This window comes from Acanthisitta chloris, unplaced genomic scaffold (assembly GCF_000695815.1).
Source record: "Acanthisitta chloris isolate BGI_N310 unplaced genomic scaffold, ASM69581v1 scaffold1198, whole genome shotgun sequence".
NCBI lineage: Eukaryota > Metazoa > Chordata > Aves > Passeriformes > Acanthisittidae > Acanthisitta > Acanthisitta chloris.
Window position 1 is genome coordinate 34,370 of NW_008688469.1, and position 22,243 is coordinate 56,612.

A 22,243-nucleotide genomic window follows, 5' to 3' on the forward strand; every position below is an offset into this window, starting at 1 on the left:
CTAAAGGCTGGGCTGCTTTTCATTCTTGAATAAAACCAAATGACAGCTGGGAAGCAGCATTACTCCAAGGTCCCAGAGCCAATAGGTGCTATCAGAACAAAGCCATCTGATACTTAGAAGTATTTTTTGTTTGTACATGACCAGATGGAGGAACCTAGACACACACTTTGAATGTTATTAACTGCTGTGAAGAAAACTCTCCACGAACAGGCATGCTGTGAAAAAGAAACCTTGATTAGCTGATACCTGCATTAGTACATGCAAGACTGACTGGCCTCTGAGCAACGAAATACCTGCAGGATTATTTTGTACTGTCTTCTAGTAATGATTTTGATACTACAACTTTGGTGGTTCAGGAGAAAAGGGAGGGAAAGCTCATGAGTCCTCAAAAATCATTAGGAAATGTTCACATTATATGTGTTTTCTTCCTATTTTCATCAGTGTTCAGGAACATTCATATTTAGAGTGCTACTGCTCAGCACTAAACTTAAAATGCCCCATTGAACAAACAGGACAGTTTATGCTTCTGTGATATTGCCTCAGGCTCTTCTCAGATCCAGATAGACACTAGCAATATACAATGGGTATGATTATGGTAACAACAAAAAACTGCAGAAACCCCTGAGCACAAAATGGCACCTTCAGAAGACTGACAAGCTCCTGTGAGCCCTGGTCCCACCTGAAAATTTGGCTTTCCCATGGATGCAGCTACAATGTGTGCATGGGGAACGAGAATAAATAGGCAAGTGAGATGCAGTAAGCACTAAGAACAGGCTTCTTTTTTTTTAAAGTATCTTCAGAGCAGAAAGCTCTCCCTTAAGACTTCATTTGCACAAAAAATGCCTCTGAGGGGGTCTCTGAAAGAGAAAGCAAATCTACCAAGTGCAGCAGATGCTCCTAGGGGATAAACCTAAGCCTGCAGGTCACCTAGTGGAGGACTCCACCCCACTCCATCATAGATGTTAATGCATTTTCCAAAGGCCAGAGGATCTTTGGTTAAGTCTACACTATATTCTTCTAATTTTTCCCCTCAAATGTATTAAAAATCTCAAATGACTGGAAATTAAAAGTCATATGCCCCCAAACTATTATGACTGAGGGTTTTTAAAAAAATATAAAGTAATTCTAAGACACTGCTGAGTAATATTAACTCTCTATTTCCTTCAAATTAAAAAAGCTACTTTTAAGATCTTACAAGTGCTAACCCTGTCTTTTCTCAGGAAATGTGCTTTTTTCCTTATATCTCTGACAGGCCTTTCACTGAAGGTATTCTTTATGGCTGTAGTTATAATAAAGGAACTGGGCTTAGACCTCTTTCCAGAGCTTTATTTTTCTTAAACCTAAGCCAACCCTTGCAAATAGAATAAAATAAATGACACTAAAAATATTTGAGTTGGAAAACAATCCAAAGTTTGGCTCCATTTCCACATACCAAATTTTTTTCCCCTCTAATATTTAAAATGACTTAACACTGAAAACATTACTAGGGAAGTAACAAGAGAAGGCAGTGATTTTTAGTACTGGAACCTGCACCTCCAAGTGTTGTTGTTTTCTGTCTTCTCCCTTTCTTAAATCAAAACATCGTATCATGTCATATAACAGTGGTAACACCATATAGAAAAACATATTGCATTATATTAAATATATTAACACTTTTTTGGAAAGACTTACGAGTGTCAGGGAGAACACCATGCCAGAATAAATGCAAACTAGGTAACTTCTCAATGACATCTCTTTCATCTGCTCCACCCATCCTGCCTTTTTATGACAGGATGATATATGGGTGACTTCCAGATTATGACTAAGGACTAGCACATTATTCAAACTCATCCCAATATATGCCAGTTCTGTGGAATCCAACAACAGTGAAAATGAAGGTTCAGGAAGCTTCTCACAGCTTTCATATCAGCAGTCTTTTCTACCCAGTGGGTCTCGTAAGACTACCTTTTTTCTCCCAGGAAAAGTCATACAGGACTTTTAACTGTCATACAGGAAAAGTCACACAGGACTTTTCCTCCTCAACATTCCAAGAAAAGGTCTGCAACTGTTTGTGAAAATCCTTCTACCAAAATCAGCTGTGGGAATTATTTCTTTAAAATTAAAAAATGTCGTATCTGAAAAATCAAGGCTTAGAGTGTGGCTATGCACCTGAGCTGATCTTCAAGGTTTTCCTTTTATTAACAGAACAGCATGTATCTTTATTTGGATCAGAAGAACTGAATGGTTCTCTATTTGTGATGAATTGATAATCAGTTTTCTACCTTACAAATTCGATTCTTTTTCTGGTCCTGACACAGCAAAACATTGCCCTAAAATTTTCATAGATCAGCTGAAGAAATGTGTCAACATACAAAATGTCAGAGTTCAATATATTTAGAAGTGCTTTCATTTCTGTCTGCACCCCTTCACACATGAAATATGTGCAGTTTCAAAGCAGAGGCTCCATTGACCGTAAAACATAAGCAATCCATATTCTAAGAGCAGATTAATATTTTCAGAACTTTCAGAACTTTTTTACATTTGCTTTCTCAAATGAAAAATGTAATTTAAATAACTGCATTTTTTATTGGGGGAAACTATCCCATCTAACTGGAATTCTCTGAAGAAAAACCTGGTTTGAAAGCATTTTTCTCACTGACCCACAGAGGAATCTATTCAGAACAAAGGGAAGATGGAGACTGATAAAGGTATCTACACTGCAGAACAAACAAAATGTGTTACATTGCAACAGTCCTGACCTGTTACCTGTCTAAACCAAAGAGGTATTGGGACTTCCTACAAAACCTGCCATGCACGTTCTTCTAGAATTTCCTTGGAAGGCAATTGGGCAATAAAGTCTCATTTCAGAAGTTAGCCAGTATCTTGATAGAACTTGCACAGCGAAACCAGAACCAGTAATCACATCTGCCTCACCATGTTAGCACAGCTGTCAAGATCTATTTACACAAGCAGATATGTCCACTCCACGTTTGATATGTCTGACATCAGCTGCCTAAGGTATGAGCACAGTCTTCCTTGGTCACACATAAACAAAGGTGAATTCAGAGCTCTTGAGAACTGACTGTTCCCACAGACCAAGGAAATCTCAGGAAGGCAGGACCTCCAATCAGCTACCTGCAGCAGATTGTATGATTAATTATGTGCTATTAAATAAAAGACCAAGGAACAATTTTCCTCTGTGCCTTCAAGACAGGTTGTCTGCATCCAAACTGTCTGCTGGGAATGGCCCTTGGCAGATGTGACTCCCTATCCTGTTCCTGGCAATGCTGTTCCGGAATAGAGAGTTGGTATAGTCCAAACTGGGCTAAAGACCACGACAATGAGGCTATGGATGATCCTGTGCTTGGCCACACCATAAAGAATGGAAGCTGGTATAGGCTAAACTTGGTCAAGGACCATGCCAGAGCTATGGATGACCACAGAACAGTTACTGCACAAGGCTACGTTCTCGTCATACTCCATTTACACAGATATGGCATATAGTTCCCAGCCTCTCAACCCATCTCTCTCCTAGCCTGGCCAAAATTACAAGCTTGGGCTACAGCTTGTCCCAACTTGTATCAAATATGTAATTGCACCCATAAAACTGATAATATTTATGAAGTTTGTGTAGCCTGCTTCGAGGTGAGAGCATACACCTCCACCTCTTGATCATGTCTTCAACTTGCAATTCTGAAGATATCCGAAGTTTTTTGACTCTGAGAAGACCAGTAGAACAAAGCACCGTGACATGAAGCATTATTTTCACTTGGCAGCCTTATTAAAAATACCCCTCCCTCCTGAAACGATTGCCCTTAGTTCTACCACCTTGCAGACACCAACTAAGCACAAGAAAATTATTGAAACATGGACTGCCCAGTCGTGGCAAAGAGCTGCACGGGTTGGCTTACTTATTGCATGTGCCCCATTCTCCTCTCCATTCACAGTGGCTTCTCCGTTCTTTGGTGTGTTCTGCTGGGAAACAGCAGTCGTCGTTGCTCCCGCTGTCGCTGCCGTCGCTGCCGCTGCTGCCGCTGCGCTGGCTTGTTGCTGAGCTAGCTTCTCTCTGAATGCTTGCTGTCGGGTCTGAACAACATCAGGCATCACTGCATCTATCAGGGACAGTGATTCTATTGGCCTGCCATCAAATACTGTACCATCCTGCAGGGAAAACGAGCAGAAGTGAAACCCCAAGGTTAGGATCTTCACCACTAAGATCGGCAAAGAGGTAATGATACAGAGAAACAAAACTAGGTTGTGTGAACATACTCTATTTTGACTTAACCAACAGTTGCACATCACTATAGACCATCTCTCTCAGATCCATGACAGTGGTACTCATGGTCTACTTAGAAATCTGTTCCGTGAATAAGCAATTTGTTGGAATTTAATAAAAAATTCAAGCATACAAATGCTTCATAGATGCAAAAACAAATGGAAAAAAAAGTCTCACTGATGACAGAAAGTTCCACTTGGTTTTCTATTTGGGAGAAAAGAGTCATGCTAAAGCCATGAAAAAGGCAAAGAGACTTTGGTAGACCTGTTTGTCTTCCTGCACTTGCAGGAGCATAGGAATGGAATGCAAGCAGCTGATGAATCCTGAACTACAGCAAAAACACTATGTATGCAAAAATTCGGTGGATTCTTACACAGTGTTCATTGGCCAAGCACCCCCAGTTGTAGCTGATTGTACAGGACTGCCTTACCATTATTTTTCCTAATTCTGCTACTCTTATTCATAATAGTTCTGACTTTCACTTTGATTTCTGCAAATTAGGCTTCAGTTTTAACAACCAATTGAGTATACTTTTAAGGGCTGGATTTTTAAGACTTAATACAGTCAGGTCAACAACTGCTTTATCTGCTATGTTTCTTCCCTTTCACTTTACTATTACCTTAAATATAGGAAAAAGGTCTTAGTAGTGTTTTTAAAGTGCCATTTTACCAATCTTCTGCAAACTCCTTTAATTCTTTGAAATGATAATGACCCAGTAGTGAAAGATTTGTGCTTAACAAATAGCAGGTAAGATTAGAATATGGACAGATGAAGCAGATGGCAAACAATGTATTTTTCAATAGATAACAACAATTAATAAAGAAAAAGCTGTTTGGTTGACCAGGATGCCTCTGCTGGGCTAGTCACTGAATTACCCCTTATAATTACAGTATTAAAATAATGGGGTTTTTTTCTCATGAGGAAAAGATAGGAGGAAAGAGTCATTAGAGAAGAAAAACATAATCTCTCCTTCTCCTCAACATTTTTTACATAAATGTCCCTACCAACATTTATTTGAATCTTGACTCAAATCCTTGCTACCCAATGAAGAAAATGTTTGCCAATGGATTTTGGCATCTTACATTTTCAACTGTAAAACTGCTCACTGGACTATTTGCATGACTGTCCTCTAACAGATCAAAATCAACACCTTAATTTTAAACACACTAGTTTACAGACTCACTGATTACTTGCCACTCTTAAGCAATACATGTAGAAAAGTAACATACAGAGAAGCATATACATAGCCTTTACTGGGATACAGATGTAGCAAGAATGGCCTTTGCTTTGCTGTAACATACTTAACAATAGGTAGTTGAACAGAATCACAGAATGGCCTCGGTTGGAAGGAACCTTAAAGATCATCTAGTTTCAACCCCCTACCCATAGGCAAGGACACCTTCCACTAGACCAGGTTGCTCAGGGTTCTATTCAACCTGAATCAAACCATGATGAGAGCAACATAAATCTTACTGGTAACAACAGGCATTTTTTTAGATTAATCTCTCAATTTAGGGCAATTCTGAAGCTGGATGCACAAGGAACAGGCCCCTACAGCTCTCACACAACCTGAACTGAGAGGTACTCTAAGTTTCTAACTGTGTAGCTCCAATTTCAGGCACAGGGCAAAATGTTAAGCAGCAGCAAATTGGGACAGATTCCTAACACTGGTTTGTTATTACAACTGCATCAAAGTGCAGCTTGGCATGAATGTCAAATGTCATTACTCCAATTACAAAATAACACATACACAAATCTTAAACCTGATAACAACTCATCAAAAGAAAACCACACAGAATGTGATAAATAAAAAAGAGTTTCCAAACTACACGTTGCAAACAACACAACCTGTTCTCTATTTTATATTCCTTTGTTCTCACCCATCTTGTTCACATTCAGCTACAGAGAAAAAAAGCAATAGTTTTTTATGTATTACTATTTATTGTAGATGTCTGTCAATTACAAATACCTATGCAAAAACTTTGCAAAGCAGTACTTGCTTATCTGTCACACTTCACTCCCTCTCAAAGCATCAAATCTTTAAGGTTGGCAGGGCAAACCCACTGGCCTTTCCCACATCCCTTCTTTGTTTCCCCTGGCAGTTCCTGGAGAACAGAAACACTTTGTGGCTGCTCATATAACCTCCACAGACAACCTGCACTCCAGCCACGGTCAGAATCTACACACAACTCTTTCTCCATGTACATGCTGGCTGGTTTTATATGATCTGAGCCAAAGTACTGAAATCAGACAGAATCTCTCCAGTTTTATCTGTGGATTTTGATCAGGCTTCTAGTAACTTGCCAGCAGTGCTGCCTGCTAGGATGTGTCAGGGAGTGAAGTTTTAACCTACAGTGCAGGTTTTTCTTGCCAAATTCTACTGTGACCTTGAATACACAAGACTGTGTTTTCTTGTTTGCTGCAAGGGTCTGTGCACCCTGGATCTGTTAACAGGGGTAGTGGAAATACCATTAATATCCATTTCAGCAGTGCAAAGAGGGCTTCAATGCCACAGCTAAAATCCAAAACATATCTCTCTCTCTCAGAGCTTTTCAGCTCTCTGCCAGGGATGGGGGGATGAGCAATAAAATGAAATCAGAGCAAAAGAAACCGGGGAGCAGTGGTTTGCACATCTGGGCTGTTGGAATGTGTTGCTTGGCTCATCCCAGTGTGCTGGCCAGCAGAGGCAGAGGTGGTGGCAGTGGTACTTACTTCGTTGATGCTGATCTCAGCCTCCACATACTGCAGCCCCTTCTGGAGGATGGAGATGAGTGCGGCAGGTGGCACTAGTGTTCCGTTGATGTTGGACTGGCTGATGTGGCTCTCGATACCAAAGGTAAAGGCCGAGTGCGAGAAACCTGAGAGCAGGAAAAGGAAGCCATGACATGAAATCTAAATGCACCAGTCAGATACACCTTCACGGTCTAAAAATAATTCCGAGATCTGAGAGACTCTGCCGCGTAAGTGAAGGACGTGGACTGGCTGCATGGAGCCAGGGAGGTCAACCAGAGCCATCCTGAGCACCCATCCCCCTCCCCTGCACACAGGGGGGACAGTCGTATAGAAATGAAAATGTACGCAGAGAAAAATACCTGTGCTAACTGAAACAAAATAAAAACATGTAAAAACTAGAAATTGCTACAAGGACAAGTCCAGCTAAAAAATGTGCCTCAAATATCCATTTCCAGTGTTGGCTGTTTGCTGAAGCTGCACACTTAAATCCCTACCAGTTGTATAAAATCAAGGCATTGATGCAGCTGACACAGAGGAGCCATTCCCTTACACCAGGGAAGTGATTTCAAATCCTCTCCTCATTTATTGCTGAGTACAATATGACAGGCAGAGCATTGCCATTAAAATGTGAAACTACAGAAAGGCCACTCCTGCAAACCTATTTTCTGAAAGTGAACAGTAATAGCAAAAGTAATTAATTGGGATCTGCCAAGCAGCAGACGACAAGTCAGTGCAGTGGCTGCACTTCAGCCAGAAGTCTTTCTCTTCCCTGTTTTATTGTTGTCATTGTCTGAGCAAGTAAGTGGTAATGAAGGTGATGGAACTGAAAATAAAACAATTTTGGCTGACAAATTTTAAAGAGCATCACCTTAAATGCTGTCTGAAGCTGCTCAGAACTGTTGCTGGGTATGAAGACGAGTGCTGCAGTGGCTGAATGTAGGGGCAGCTGCAGGAGGGGGAAGGAGGAACAGGATGTAGATGTAACTGTAGGAACCCATTTATCATCACACTGTCTCCAGAGCATTAATCTAACATTAAAAGCCTTGGGGAAACCACCCATGCACTGTCTCAAACAGGAAGAGCCCTTATGGTCTCCACCAACTAGACAAGAAAAAAACAAATAACAAACCCCCAAAAAAGAAAAAGAAAGCAGCTTTCAAATGAAAATACTTCCGTTAAATATAGCTGTGCCTCTTCCCCTTGTCAACAGCAGTTTCATTTATAGCTTTGTCCGTTAAGGGATTTCCCCCATATCACTGCAATGTCCAATTGTGTACAGGCTGGGGGAAGCAATTTTGGGCTCACTCCACAGTAATGCTTTCTTTCTCTCTCTCTTCAAGATCCTTTTTGCAGCTAGCTCAATTATGAACACAGATAGCTTGCAAAAACAAGCTGAGAAACAGAATGCCTCCCACATTTGAAACCAAGGCATGTATTTCTCTGTGATTCTCCCCCTCCCCCTCCACACATTTTATTTTCCCACTGGTTTTCTCTTTTTTCTGATAACAGCCTCCATCCTCTCCCTTCCCAACCCTAACTTCCCTTCCTGGTGCTCTCCCAGTTTTGGGGGATGCTTTGGACACTTTTTGAGGAAGTGGGAGGTCCACCTATGAACAGAATGATGTCGGATTACAGGGCACAAAAATAAAGCACAGGAAAAAAAGAAACCCTAAAAATGTGCAGTATAATTTATCTAATCCCTGGTCCAATTCCTATTCTCTATTGCACTTCATGTCCTGGTCTTTTTTATGAACTGCTGGACCTCCTGCTGCATCCAAAATAGACTGTTAGACCTGCAGGACAGTGTTTTTCCCTTATTAGTTTTGCAGGACACCTAAGCACGTTAGTGGGCACCACAAAGAGGAAGAAATCACGCACCGAGCACACACAGCCTGCACCTGAGAGATCTAAGGCTTGATCACTGAAATCTTCATGTACATCTATAAACACATGGCATGCAACTAACCAGAATTAGACAATCAGATCCCTCTTAATTTATATTTATGTTTATTTCAATTAATCAACAACAGTAACAAAACCTTAAAAAGGAACAGACTTATAAATGCGTGACAGATAAATCAGCAAATCTATGAAAGAATGGGAAAATTAAACTGTTGTCCAAGAGCACTGAAGTTGACTGCAGCTAGTTTCTAAGTTGGCAGCTCAGAAAACTGTAACATGGTCTCTGGTTAAAACAATGGCATAAAAATGGCAACTGACAAACACGGATGGAAAATGTGAAACAGTGGTAAATCATGACAGCACATCTACAGTAGGCGTAATTTTAACTATGACCTTTTACCTCTCATTATTGCATTTGGTATCTTACAGGTTTTTCAGCTGGCTGCTGGCATATATTAAGCTCCATCTTTGCCAGCAGACAGATGATTGTGGCACACAGCTAACCCCTTTGTCCAGTTCTGAGTTGCCACATCCCCAAAGAGCAACACATCTCACCTCGCTGCACTGAGTGAAGAAACTTCTCAGTACAAAATCCAGTTGTGCTTGTACCACTGCACATCTTGTTAGCTTACTGGTTCTCTGGAAGCTAAGAAACTATTACCAAAGCACTTCTTAGATGAGGAAACATAAGACTCTTGGCTACATTGCCACTAAAGAGCAACTCACACATCTCCAGCAGTTGTGACAAACCTTTCTTATCTGACAAGATCCAAACACTGAAAATCAGTGGAGTAAAACTGCTTCAGCATGTGCTGCTGGATGCAGTATTCTTTGCCTGTCTTGAAAAATCCTCCCATACAATTGTAATTAAAATTAAAATAAACACAAGAGAAACATGCCAACCAGTCCCTCTGACCAACAGCTAATTTCCTCCTCATTTCTTGTATTACCACAGCATTTACATAAGGCTCATATGAAAATTGACTGCTTTTAAAGGTAACACAGACAGTTAGCAAAATCTTTAATGAAGCTGTACCCATGTCAGATTTCTGGTAACGCTGAGGAACCACCTGAGCTTTACTTTCATAGCTCCCTGATGTCATCAGTTCTCTTCAGGGTTCTGCATGTGAGTACACTGAATTATGTAACAATGCTGCAGCTCTATGGTTCAGTCTTACAAAATGGGTCATTTCTATTAAACAAAGGCAATTTTAAAAAAATGTTATCTAGTGTTAACTTGGCCCTCCTTCTAAGTTCATGAAACCACACTGGGGACACAAAGCCAAGACAAGCACCACCCCCACTTCCAGTCTGTCAGGGCAGTTGGGGAGCATGAGCAGAGACAGAAGGTGCTCTGCAAGTGAGGATCTGAGCAAAGGATGTGGTAGGGGTGACGTGAAATTACTATAGACACAAACTCACAATGCTGTAGTAGCAGTGAAATGAAAATTGCAAATCTGTGTCCATATGCATTAATTCTGTCATTTTGGTGACTGCAATAATCACTCTATAAAACATTCAAGTAGCACCAATAAATGAAATCTCAATGTGGTAAACCCTTCAAGGACACATACAATGAGACTATGAGCTTTTCAGGTTAAAGACATGAACACAAAGGGCTGAAGAGGAGAAAGCATGGCCACACACTGAACAGTGAACCACACAGTTACTTTTGCTGTGACATGACCAGTGCACTAAATGACATCTTACAGCAGACTTGAGAGAATGACTTCCAGGTTTTTTCTGCCTCAAAAGAGATGGGAAAACAGAAACCAAGAAACTTATGCATAATCTGTAAATACATTATCATACATGAAAATTATATCCCAATGAACAGGGCAAATCTTGGATGATCTTGGTATAAATGGAGGTGACCTATCAACTGTGGAATAGTTGGACTTGAAGCATTTTACAGTGTGTAAGAGCAGAGAGGAAATAATGAATGCAGAAAAAATTACTTAAATGACCCCCCAACACAAAAATTGTCATGCAAGTCAACAAACAGACTTGAAAACTGAGCGAAATTCCTCACTGAGAGATTCCCACACTTTTTTTGTACTGACAGTGGTAACAGGTCCTGGTTCTGTGCTGTATCTTTTCCCACACCGAGGTGTCTGTATATACTCTCAGTGGTACATACACAGCCATTTGGGAATTCTTGCCCTAGGCAGTGCCAAAAAATGCATATGTAGGACTGTGTTTTGCAAAATTTCACTGATAGGTTTTGCTATAACTGCAAAAATGGAGATGATTGAGGGGTTTTTTTCCTTAGCTGCTCCTTTTTTAGTTCAAAATGGCCTTCCTTTAAAAGCAGATTTGTCATTGATCGTAAAATGACTAGTTTTATTTAATGAACATAATGATGCTTTTTGTGTTCTTGCCTGATCTGCAGGCTACATAGTTTTAATTGCAATATGCTTGACTTGCAGCAGAAATGCCTGTCCAATGTAGCTCTAGGAAAGGGTACTGGGCAGCTATGCAGCCTGGAGAACCACTTGTCTTCTCCAGAGATATGTCTCACCTCTTCTGGGAGCAAAGCAATCCTCCTTTCAGGCATGCAGCTGGGCTGCTGCTGAGAATTCCCTGCACTAGCTCATCTGGCAGTTGCAGCTCCAGCTCACTGACATTCACCATGTGTGCATTTCATTTTTCTGATCCCTTCAGCACCTCAAAAAGCAAGTCTTTTTAAAACTGCAGTCTTGACACGCAACAGCTACAGTACCTACTGCAGCATTTGTCCAGGTGAGGGGAATGACAAAGAGGCTCTGTGGAAGCAACAACTTGTGAATTGTTTCAGTCCTTGCTGGTTACTCAGGAGTTACCTCAGGGATGCCCTGATGGGCAGTAGTTAAGTGATCTGTTGAACACTGCAAGTTTTCTGTTTGTGAACTTAATGGACTTAGTTTCCCCCGGTAAATCTAAATAGTATACTGTTAAAGATAATTTTTAAAAGAATCAGATGTGTCTAAGTTATTTGCAAATTACTCATTTTATTTATTCCTACTATAAGACCTCTCACTGAAACATTTGTTACTGCAGAATGAGAGAATTAAGAGTCATGAACACCAAATTGCCTTTTACACACACCTGAGGCATCTTTATGATGAACAGCCTCTATCCCAACACTAAGTAACAAGCCATTCATGCAAATCTTTGTGCAGCTAAGGCCCAGTGTGGCCCTCTGCCAATGAGATTTCATATGGAGGTCTGTGTCATTTCCTTCAATAAATTTTTTGATTTCTTTAACTCAAGCAGTCCAGACTGAGGGTTGCAAATACAGAGATCTTAGGTTCAGTTTTGGGAAATCACTAAATTAGTGATACTGTTACTTCAATAGAAAGAGAGGAGGGAAAAAAACCAAAACAAAAAAGGCATAAACTATCTGACAGTCCCTTCTTTTTCTCTAATAATGTAACCATCTCCGGACTTTTTATTTGATTTCTCTGACATTGTTTTGTCTTTCTTAATGGAAATTCCCAATACAAGCTCTTTCAATCCTTACCTCTGAAGCAAAACACTGTGCTCTTTCAAAGTATTTGGCAGGTAGAGGATACAGAAATAAACAAGGCTTTAGAAATTATTAGAACTCATGACTCAGTAGAATCAACCTACAGCTACTATAATGGGATCCACTGGCAATCTCAACAGAACTCATGACTCTGTAGAATCAACCTACAGCTGCTATAATGGGATCCACTGGCAATCTCAAATTTTCTAGTTGCACAAGTGTCTGTTTTCTTAAAGTAAGTCTTGTACCTGGCACTACTGCTGAGACTTCAACCAAAGTAAAATTCATGCAAGAATGAAGACACTTAAGAGCTCACTACAGCTGTACAGGCTGCAGGGAAAAAAAAAAGATGATTATCAGGGGCAAAGGAAATCATCTTTATGACCATAAATGGGTACACGGGCAAAAATCCTGGGAGATTTAGACACATCAAATAGAAACATTCGACTGTGTCATGAGTCAAACGAAAATCACGTGCAGGGGGAACAGACATCCCCACACAGTCTCATTCATGTTACCAAATCCAAGCAAGTCCAAAGCTGCCCACACAACTGCTTGCCAAAGAAACCAGACGCAGCCAGTGGAAAAACATTCATGCAAAGTTTGACATCTGGGTCTTGGGAGTGCCATCTAAGCAGGAAGGCAAGAAGGGAAGAGTGGTGCAACATGGGGTTCTGAAATAAATTAGAGTCCCACCAATACAATTTTTAACAAATCCACAAAAAAAACCCCAGTGAAATACAACCACTAAGAAACTTATTTCCTCCAACAAAAAAAATCCACAAAAAAACCCCCAGTGAAATATAACCACTAAGAAACTTATTTCCTCCAACTACTAATGAAGTACAAACAACACATTTAATGCTAAATTAAGACTTTTTGTAGGTCTAGATTTACCAGTGTAGAGAAGCAAGGGGACATGTATCACTAACGGCATATTTGAATACAATTTCTGTTTGCAAAACCAGAAGCAAACAGTTTAACTTAGAGCAATTTTATTTTCTTAATTCGTGGTCTAACACATGCTAATCTAGTTCCTGAGGTAAATGATGTAATTTCTTGCTACTGCCCAAGAGAATACAATGATGTTCTTCACCATACTTGACTGCAGCTGCCATCTTAGCCTAGTATTTCCCCTTCTGCATCATGCACTGAGTGAGAACTAACAACATGACAAGGATCCCTATCCTTGCTTCTCCTTAGATTTCTGTCTAAATTAAATTATGTATCCATAAAAACATGGTTATAAACCCCCAGTGTACATATATGCAGAAGCTTCACAAAAAGGACACTGGTTTCTCTGAAATGTGTTTGGTTGCAGTTAATAACTGTGTGGTGCCTCGAGCCACTGGTAACAGGTAAAAAAAATAAAGGTCGACAAAAATCCTACACCACATCTTGTTTATTATTCACAGCAGACTGAGATTCTTTTCCTAGCTGAGCTTTTTCTTCCCCGGTAATACATCCTAGAGTACCACCTTGGTTTTGGCAGTGTCTGCTTATTTTGAAGACTTACCTTTGCAATTACATAAAGGGCTTAACAAGGACACACATTAGCAATTTAAAATAGAGAACTGCAGTTGAAATATATTTTTAGAAAAATCAGCTGAACAATAAGGCTTGTACATTTGTTTCAAGATTAGGGTTGCTGAACGATTAAAATTATTTCCAGAACCGTGGGAAATGTGTCCTGTATTACAAGCCCTTTCACAGTCCCTGGGAAACATAAAGAAAGGATCCCTAGCTGTAGGTAAAATTATAGTATGCCTGGTTACCCGAAGTTTTGTAGAAGCAATTATTCACTAATATTCAACGTTACGCCCTTTTTTTCTTGGATATTTGACCTGTTCATCTTCTGCCAAGAATTCAAAGTAAATGTCTGCTACCCAAAATTATTTTATTGTGTGCCAAAGAATGTTTTTGGCAGGTTTTTTTAGTTTTTTTATTTTTCAGGCAGGAAAATATGTTGGAAAAGATTAATTCAACTTGGAAATGCTCTTTTGATGAGCAGTACTTGGCACTCACGGTTTAAGCCTTTCTGAAGGCTGCAAATTAACAAAACGAGAAATCCGATACAGACAGAAAACAGAACATGAGCAATGGAAAGAGGAACTTTAAAAAAAATCTACTGAAAACAAGGTCTGCAATAATCCCCTTTTTCACTCACTCTGTGTAAATTAGGATGACAATTGCAAATAAATGTCAACACAGATCTAGCAATTTAATGCAACTACAGGAAAGGTTTGAAATAGCTTACAAAGGCCACAGCAAGGAAAAAGAGAATCTTTTTCTTCTGAATTAATGGGATGATGTTATCTTTTAGCCCTGTCTGTGCAACCAAATATCCAAAGAGAGAGACATGCATCATTTTAAGGATTACATTGACAGAAGAGACTTTCAAAGTCATATATACTTTCCTTAAGCTATGTTCTCTCTGTTCCAATATACATCTATAAGCAGTGGCAAGTAGGACACCAGAGCTGACACTCAGCAGGTATTCAGGAACTGAACACTGGGGTGTTTTCTGCAGATGGTAACTATAAATGGAGTCCTAATGCTGGTTACGTGTGAGGAGGAGTGACCAGTAACTGTCACAGCTGTACAGGTAGAATGATCCCAGCATGCAGGTTACTAGCAAAACTTGCAAAGCTGCAAGACACAACTTCTTCCACTGGGCCTGGAGAACCATAAGGAGGAGCAGCAAAGTGACAAATGTCTCACTAAACACTGCACTGGTTTTACTAGAAAAGCCATCTTGACCTTCAGACATCTGTCTTCCACCTATAATACCCCTAAAATACTGCATTTAAGCAAGTTTTAAATAATAGCACATAAAGTGAGGAGAACCAAACTTTATGCTATGGAATAAATTTGCAAAGATGTTAACTGTTTATGTTTGTGTAACTTGAAAACCACCATGTTTGCTCAGTGTCTGAGATCCAACACTGTATGGCAACTTTCAGGCCAAAGAAAAATTAAAATAGCCAAGTTTAGAAAACTGTGAAGAGATCTGGAAGGAAATACAAGGTAAGCAGGGTTTGGCAAATGGCAAAGGAACAAATTACTCAGTGTATTTCTTTCCATCACATTAACTTAAAAAATTCTGCACCACACACTGCTTCCTTACACAGCATTTATACTGCTCTTATGCAATGGGGTAGAATAAACAGAAAGAAGTTTTCAAAAGGACCTCTTGAACTGCACCACAAAACATTAGGAACTACTGTTTATACGGATGCACATAAAGAGATAGCTGGTCACAAAGCTCTAAGTCTGTGCACATAAAACCACCTAAAATTGGCTCCTGTACAGCTTATTACATTCTTTCGAAAATATTACCAGAACAAAGTATGACAAACCCAGTAACTTCTCTAGCTGTAGAAGTATTTTTTCTTCTCCATTGTGGAATTTGGATTTTGTGAAGCCAACCATCAAATACTGCTAGTACGCAGTCACTGCTCTATGAAAAAAGTGCAATTTGGTTCTGTCTCACACAAGTGCTGTTGGCTTAGAAACTAAATTGCTTATCTTTAAAGGAAGCTGGGAAAAGTATTTACTTTTACCCTATCAGCTTTATCCTTCCCAAGATCTACAGCACTGATAGATCTAAAAAAAGATGCTTTGGGAACTGCAGTCCAATAAAGCCTGTTGTCTTCTAATGCTGACCCTCATTTTCTTGAAATGTACTATGTGTTTACCAAGAGAACAAATGTTTACTAGCAGAGACAGAAACTGTGCATAATAACGTAGTTCTGATTTTAGAAATGGATTTGTCTTTTTAGCAGTCATCCATTCTCAAACTATGAAGTATGATTTCAAATTCAGAGTCAGTCTCACTGTTTCTGGAATCATAGTCACTATCTCCCTAGTTTAGAAGAAATGCAGACAGTAGAGGAGAGATAAAAACCCCAAAGGAATAGCAGTTTATCAAAATCCCTTATATTCTCTTTTGATAGTACACTATTTTACTACATCCATATTATGCTGGAGGCATTATACATATATACTGTTACATTATATGCAATATACATAGTTACAGATGGTTCTGCACTATACAGGAATATTCATTCTGAGGTGGCTTTTAGGAAACACTTTGATTTAAACCAAACCATTTATTTTGGTCAAATTTCTCAAGTGTTCTTGTCCAAAGGCCACTTTAACACTTACTGCACTCCTAGAGCAATGCCATGACTTTATTTATCTAATATAATTAATGAAAAGTCACAAATGTTGGATCTATAGCCAGCTACAACATATCAGTGATTTGGATCAAAACCTTAAGTAATTTTAATTGAGTAGGCTGGCCCTAAAGAGGATAACACATCATATAAACAGGGCTGCATGCCCACAAATTAGATCTGTGCTAAACCATGAGAATTAAAAGTGGAGTTTGTTTTGCTCCAGAGCCTCAGCACTGTACAGCTGAAAAGGTGAAAGAATCCCTGCCTCCAGTCTTCATACCAGTGCCTGAAACATCTACTTAGCATCTCATTCATACTGTGTTTAGGGATATATATTCAGCTATAAATTCATAAACAGTACTCTGAAATAATTGAAAAAGAATGTTCAATATTGTCCCAGCACTCCTGTAATAATCTTTACTCGGAGGATTTCAATACATTTTAGGACTACAACTTTCAACATCTGCTTTGAGGTACTGTACATGGCATTAACTTTGCTTTCAAACAGGAAAACCAAGGCACGCAAACTTTAGGCCAGGTTTAAACACATGCTTGTCCTTAAAAAATGTATTATATTATTTATTCACGAATACCTGTTTAGCACCCAGTTACACTACTTTTATTTATTCACTAATACCTGTTTAGCACCCAGTTACACTAGCACTAAATTACCTGTGCACAGAGAAGGTAAGCAAATATAGAAGCATCAGTGCAGCTGAGGTTGGTCCATGACCTACAGTTACTCTCTGCTGCAGGCAGTATTGGAACAGGATGTCCAGGGAGGTTGTGGACTCTCCATCCTTGGGAGATATTCAAAACCCAGCTGGACACAGCCCTGAGCAACCTGCTGCAGCTGACCCTGCTGTGAGCAGGGGAGATGGACTACGTGATCTCCAGAGGTCCCTGCCGGCCTGAACTATTCTTTGATTCTGTCATCTACTGAGATACCATCCAGCTTGAACTCTCCTGTGATCCTAATGAGCCAAATTGTAAGAACACATAAAAAAGGCAAAAGAAAAATCATTATCCAGTGACTCAGCCACCAGTGCACACTGTTGTTTCTACTGTCACACTGGACAAGTGACTTTATTGACCAAGTGATTTATTCTTCTAATGAATTATTCTTCAAGGTATAGATTTGAATAATTTAAGAAAAAATATGCACTGTACATTCCCCTTCTACCTAGCAGCAGCCTTCCTACACAAAGGAAGCAGTTAGCTTTGAAGCAAATTTAGCTGACCTATATATGCCAATCTTTTATGCTATGCTAATCTGTATTTTCAACATGCACTTCTCTCATCTGTGACTCAGGAACTCTGAGTTCACAGTTGTTCAAAAAAATACTCTAAACATACCTCATGTAGGAAAAGTATGGACTTCAGAGAAAAATTACACAGGCTTATGTAAGTAGAGACTGTTGCATAAGGCATAAATTCCAAAGAACAGAATACTGATATTCAGTCATTCTGTATTACCTGAGAACTCACCCAAGCAAACAGTGATACCTAAATTTTGCATAAGCCTCGTTAAAAAAGCAAATGATTCTATAAAAAAAGGTATTTTCCTTCAAATTTTGCTGCTTCCTTTTCAAAGAATTGTAAATGCCACCAGAAAAAACGTAATTTAGTACTATTTCAACTACTAATATCTACGTGGACAACATTACAATGATGAAATCCCAGAATATACATACTTTGGATTCTCTCATAATATCCAAAGAAGAATGACAGCACCATGCCTTGAATGTGGTTAACAGGAAAGGCCCATGTTTGCATATGCCTAACTACAAAGGATTTTGTGCTGTGATTCACAGAAATCCTTTGTGCTCTATATGCCCTTGAATCTATGCTTAAAACCTGAGAGAAAATCTTACCTTTAGGAAAACAAGGAAAATCTGTCAACTGAAATAAACAGACCAATGTGCTGCTATCACCCTGAATCTACAGAAGGAAAAAAGCTATGCTATTAGCTGCATTAACTTTTATGGTTGGGAAGAAAACAAATGACAGTTCTAAAGTATAATGGTAAATTGTCCCAAGTCAGCATCTAAAAATGTCATTGACATCTTCTTAGCAAAAGCTTCTAAGCAAGTGTTTTTATTGTCTTAGATGTGGTACAGATTGTACACGGTGCAGATTATACACCGAGGAATAGTTTATCAAGTGTGTGTCATAAAACATGGAAAAATTCAAACCAAACAATAAATGTATGAGTGAAAATGGAAACTATTACACAACCCTAACTCTAACCAGTCATAGCCAGACACCACTACAAGAACGCCCTACCAGAGAACAGTACAAGCCACAGACAGCTGGGGAGCTGATTTTCAGACAAGAATTCTAGACTGTAATATGCATGAAAGTGCTAGAAAAGGAACACGGTTAATTGATCGATGCATCAAAAATACCAAATTTGAAAAAGCTTTAATAACTGAATTGACATGTTGGGCTGGACAGGGAAGGTAATTTATTGCAGCCTGTGGACCTATGATAGGATTTGTCATTCACAACTATTGGCAGTACATTTTAGATTAAAAAGCATGTAAGAGATTTGATTTTCCTTGGTTTTGCCATCCCTCCTCACCTCTTAGAAATTTCCTTGTGCTCCTTATTACTCCCCATTGATTGTACTGCTCTGAATTCCAAAAGACAAATAATTAACTGTTTCTCTTCTGGGCAAAGCAGAATGGGAAAACTCTACATTATGAATTCTATATTTTTTTTTTAGAAACTGAAGAAAACCAACAGAAGGACTGTGTCAGCAATGAAGATGGCTGCTAACAAATGTAGGCTTCTTAGGAGTTTGAAGAGGTGAAAAGCTGAATCAATATAATTTGGATGCCAGAACCATGGCTGCTTTGGTATAGCTTGTTTCACTTTTGTCAATGCACCTGCTTTGTTGGTACAAGCATGTCCAGCACAAGAGTATTTTGTGTGCTCTCATCTCTGTGCAGGTCATAACACTCCTAGTGTAGACATACCTAAGCCTGCTTTTAGTAACTGGAGCCAACATTTTCACTTAAAGGTAGACTGTGTATCAAAACACCTACAAATAAATATAACCTGACCTTAAAAAGTTTGACCTCCTGAGATAAACAATACTTGAAAGTACTTGGCACTCTTAAGAATGGCCACTTTAAATTGTGCACCAAAAAGGTTCATATTCACAAAGGAGAAAACATTGTAAGACTTGACTTTGTACAGGAAGCAATAACCTTAAACTGAAAATAAACTCCAAGAAGGGGGTATTCATGGTCTTATAGTGGAACTGACAACACCTAGGCTTCTTGGTGGAATTCCTATGCCATTAAGCTATGGAACCTAAATGGAAATTATGCCAGACTGCTTAGTGTTTCTGGACACAGACAAGAACTGAGACAGTCACCTATGTGAAGGGACAAGTATTTACTTACTTATAATAATACAGCTAAACATTTAGAACCTTAACTTGTCTAACTCCTGTCTTGTGCAGGAGGGATTTGACTGCACTGCCCCTGGAGCAGCAGTAGGCAACACAAAGCAGTCTCCTTGGCTGTACTTTCTTCTCTTAAACTACATGATCAGTCAGTGTAACTCATCGAATGCCACAACTTACTATTTCATTCCATCTGCAAATGTACTGGAGAATCATTTTATATTTCCTTCCAGGTAACCAATAAAACCATTGAGCAGTACTACACCATGAACAGATTCCTGTGAGTTCCCATTAGAAGCAACCTTTGAGATGAATACTCCCCAGCTCTAATCACTTTTCAAGATGTTTCTGTTAGCCCATTTTTAATCCATTTGGTATTCTTGAATTCCACTGATTTTACTCACTGTTATTTCATTTTGTTTTCAACTGCAGTGTCAACAGGACTAAGTAAATATCATAAAGTAGTCTTAGTGTATTAATGTCAGCACAGCTATCTCTGTCAACTTCATTTGTGATCTTGGACAAAGCAGTATCAAGTCTGTTTGACAAGATCTATTATCCATAAAAACTTGCTGGCTGGCATTTGGCATGATGTCATATCTTCATCTTTGTTGGAGATATCAAGTCTCAGCCTTCCAATGATTTTGCTTGACCGATAGTTACCTGGATCATCTTGCTTAACCTTTAAAAATTATGGCACAACATTTGCTTTTTCCAGTTCACTGAAAATCCTCTTAGTATGCCAAGATTTGTTAAAAAGCAACCATGATGCTTTAGACGGTTCAACTCTATTACTACTCTCTTGTGCAAGTTCAATGGACTTAGAGAAAATTAAGGAGGAAATATAATTACTGAATTTCACTTCTAACTTCAATTTTAGGAGAGCTGAACCTCTACTAGAATCACCTGCCAGCATTTTCATAATGGAAGTGCAGAGTACCCACGTGCAAGAAATACTTAGTCTGAGTTTATCCATGTGAAACACTCAACGCAACACTCCTAGAGCAACATCATGCAAAAAGTCTATTTTCCCACTTTATTTTTGACCTGAAGTTATGAGGAAAGCCAAGATATTTACCCGATTCCTGGAGATAGCGATACACCAAGAAATTCACTTCGTCACTGGTTATGCTCATCTTAGCCCAACCTCAATATGATGAGGTTTACGAGAAGTGTGATCCAAGCTCTGTTCATAGGAAAAGAAAAGAATAGGTTATGTTATATCTTCAATTATTATGAAAAGTGCTATCAAAACATAGGTGGGAATTGTTAAGGCACTTAAGGATCTCATAGTTATTAGAGCTGTTACATCCCAATGTGAGGCACCCATTAAATATTGTAAATCAAGTACTCAAGCTATACTGCACCTTTTATTGTAATTAAAGAGCAGTAATTAATGGATATGAGAGAGTCAGAGGGAGCATTTTAAATCTTGGAAATTTGTAAATGTCAACTCTTTCACTTCTGTGGCTTTCCTACAGGTTCTTCGGACACCCCTTTTTATTGTGTGGGCATTTTCTTTTCAGAACTGCTGGCAATTACAGCCACGTCTAATACACCAAATCCTAACCTTTTTTGCAGCCCCAAAATTGTAATCCATTTTTTTGTCCACTAGTTCATCTTCTGAAAATACAGATTCTTCCCTTACAAAGCCATGTTACACAGTGAGTGGGGTTGTGTGGGGAGAGAGAGAGAGAGAGGGAGGGAGAGGGAGAAAGAGAGAGAGAGAGAGAGAGAGAGAAAACACCATATACCTTGAGCCAACAAGGAATACAAATATCCTTGCATTATATAAAGTTATAAAATTATGTCGTCTCTGCCGATTAATGGGGATCAAGAATTAAACTTCAATTTTTCACTTAAGTAACTTCAACCTTTAGGATGATGGGTTTACATTATTATTTTGGACATATACTCTGGTAATAAAAACACTGGATTTAGATGATAAATTTGTTTTGAACATTTTCCATTAAATCTTGCTGATTCATTCCTGTTTGGGAATCTGACTTAAGCAGTCTAGTTTCAAAAAACGTAAGCATTCCTCAGACGTAAACTTCACAAGTTTGTCAGCCACATCATACCTATAACTAATCCTGCAAAGATTTGGGCACAGAATCACACACTATGCTCTCATCACATATCACAAACCAGAGTGTAGGCGTGTGCTGTTTGTTTCAATTTCCCGTATGTCTCTTCTTGGCAAGCGGAAAGGTCGTCTTTGTTCATTGAAAACCTCTTCAGTAATTCCT

The 22,243-nt window shown here is 39.1% G+C and overlaps 1 protein-coding gene across 1 annotated transcript in view; it reads right to left on the reverse strand.

The window, feature by feature from the left end:
* LOC103808238 (F-box-like/WD repeat-containing protein TBL1X) overlaps window positions 1-22,243 on the reverse strand; it is an 81,431-nt gene that overhangs the window by 28,064 nt on the left and 31,124 nt on the right. Inside the window, exons 2-4 of the mRNA XM_009081008.1 lie at window positions 21,073-21,180; window positions 6,968-7,113; window positions 3,891-4,140 (exon numbers count right to left, since the gene is read on the reverse strand). Of these exons, the coding sequence (XP_009079256.1) occupies window positions 3,891-4,140; window positions 6,968-7,113; window positions 21,073-21,130 (454 nt within the window). The 5' untranslated portion in view covers window positions 21,131-21,180. The remainder of the gene's footprint in view (window positions 1-3,890; window positions 4,141-6,967; window positions 7,114-21,072; window positions 21,181-22,243) is intronic.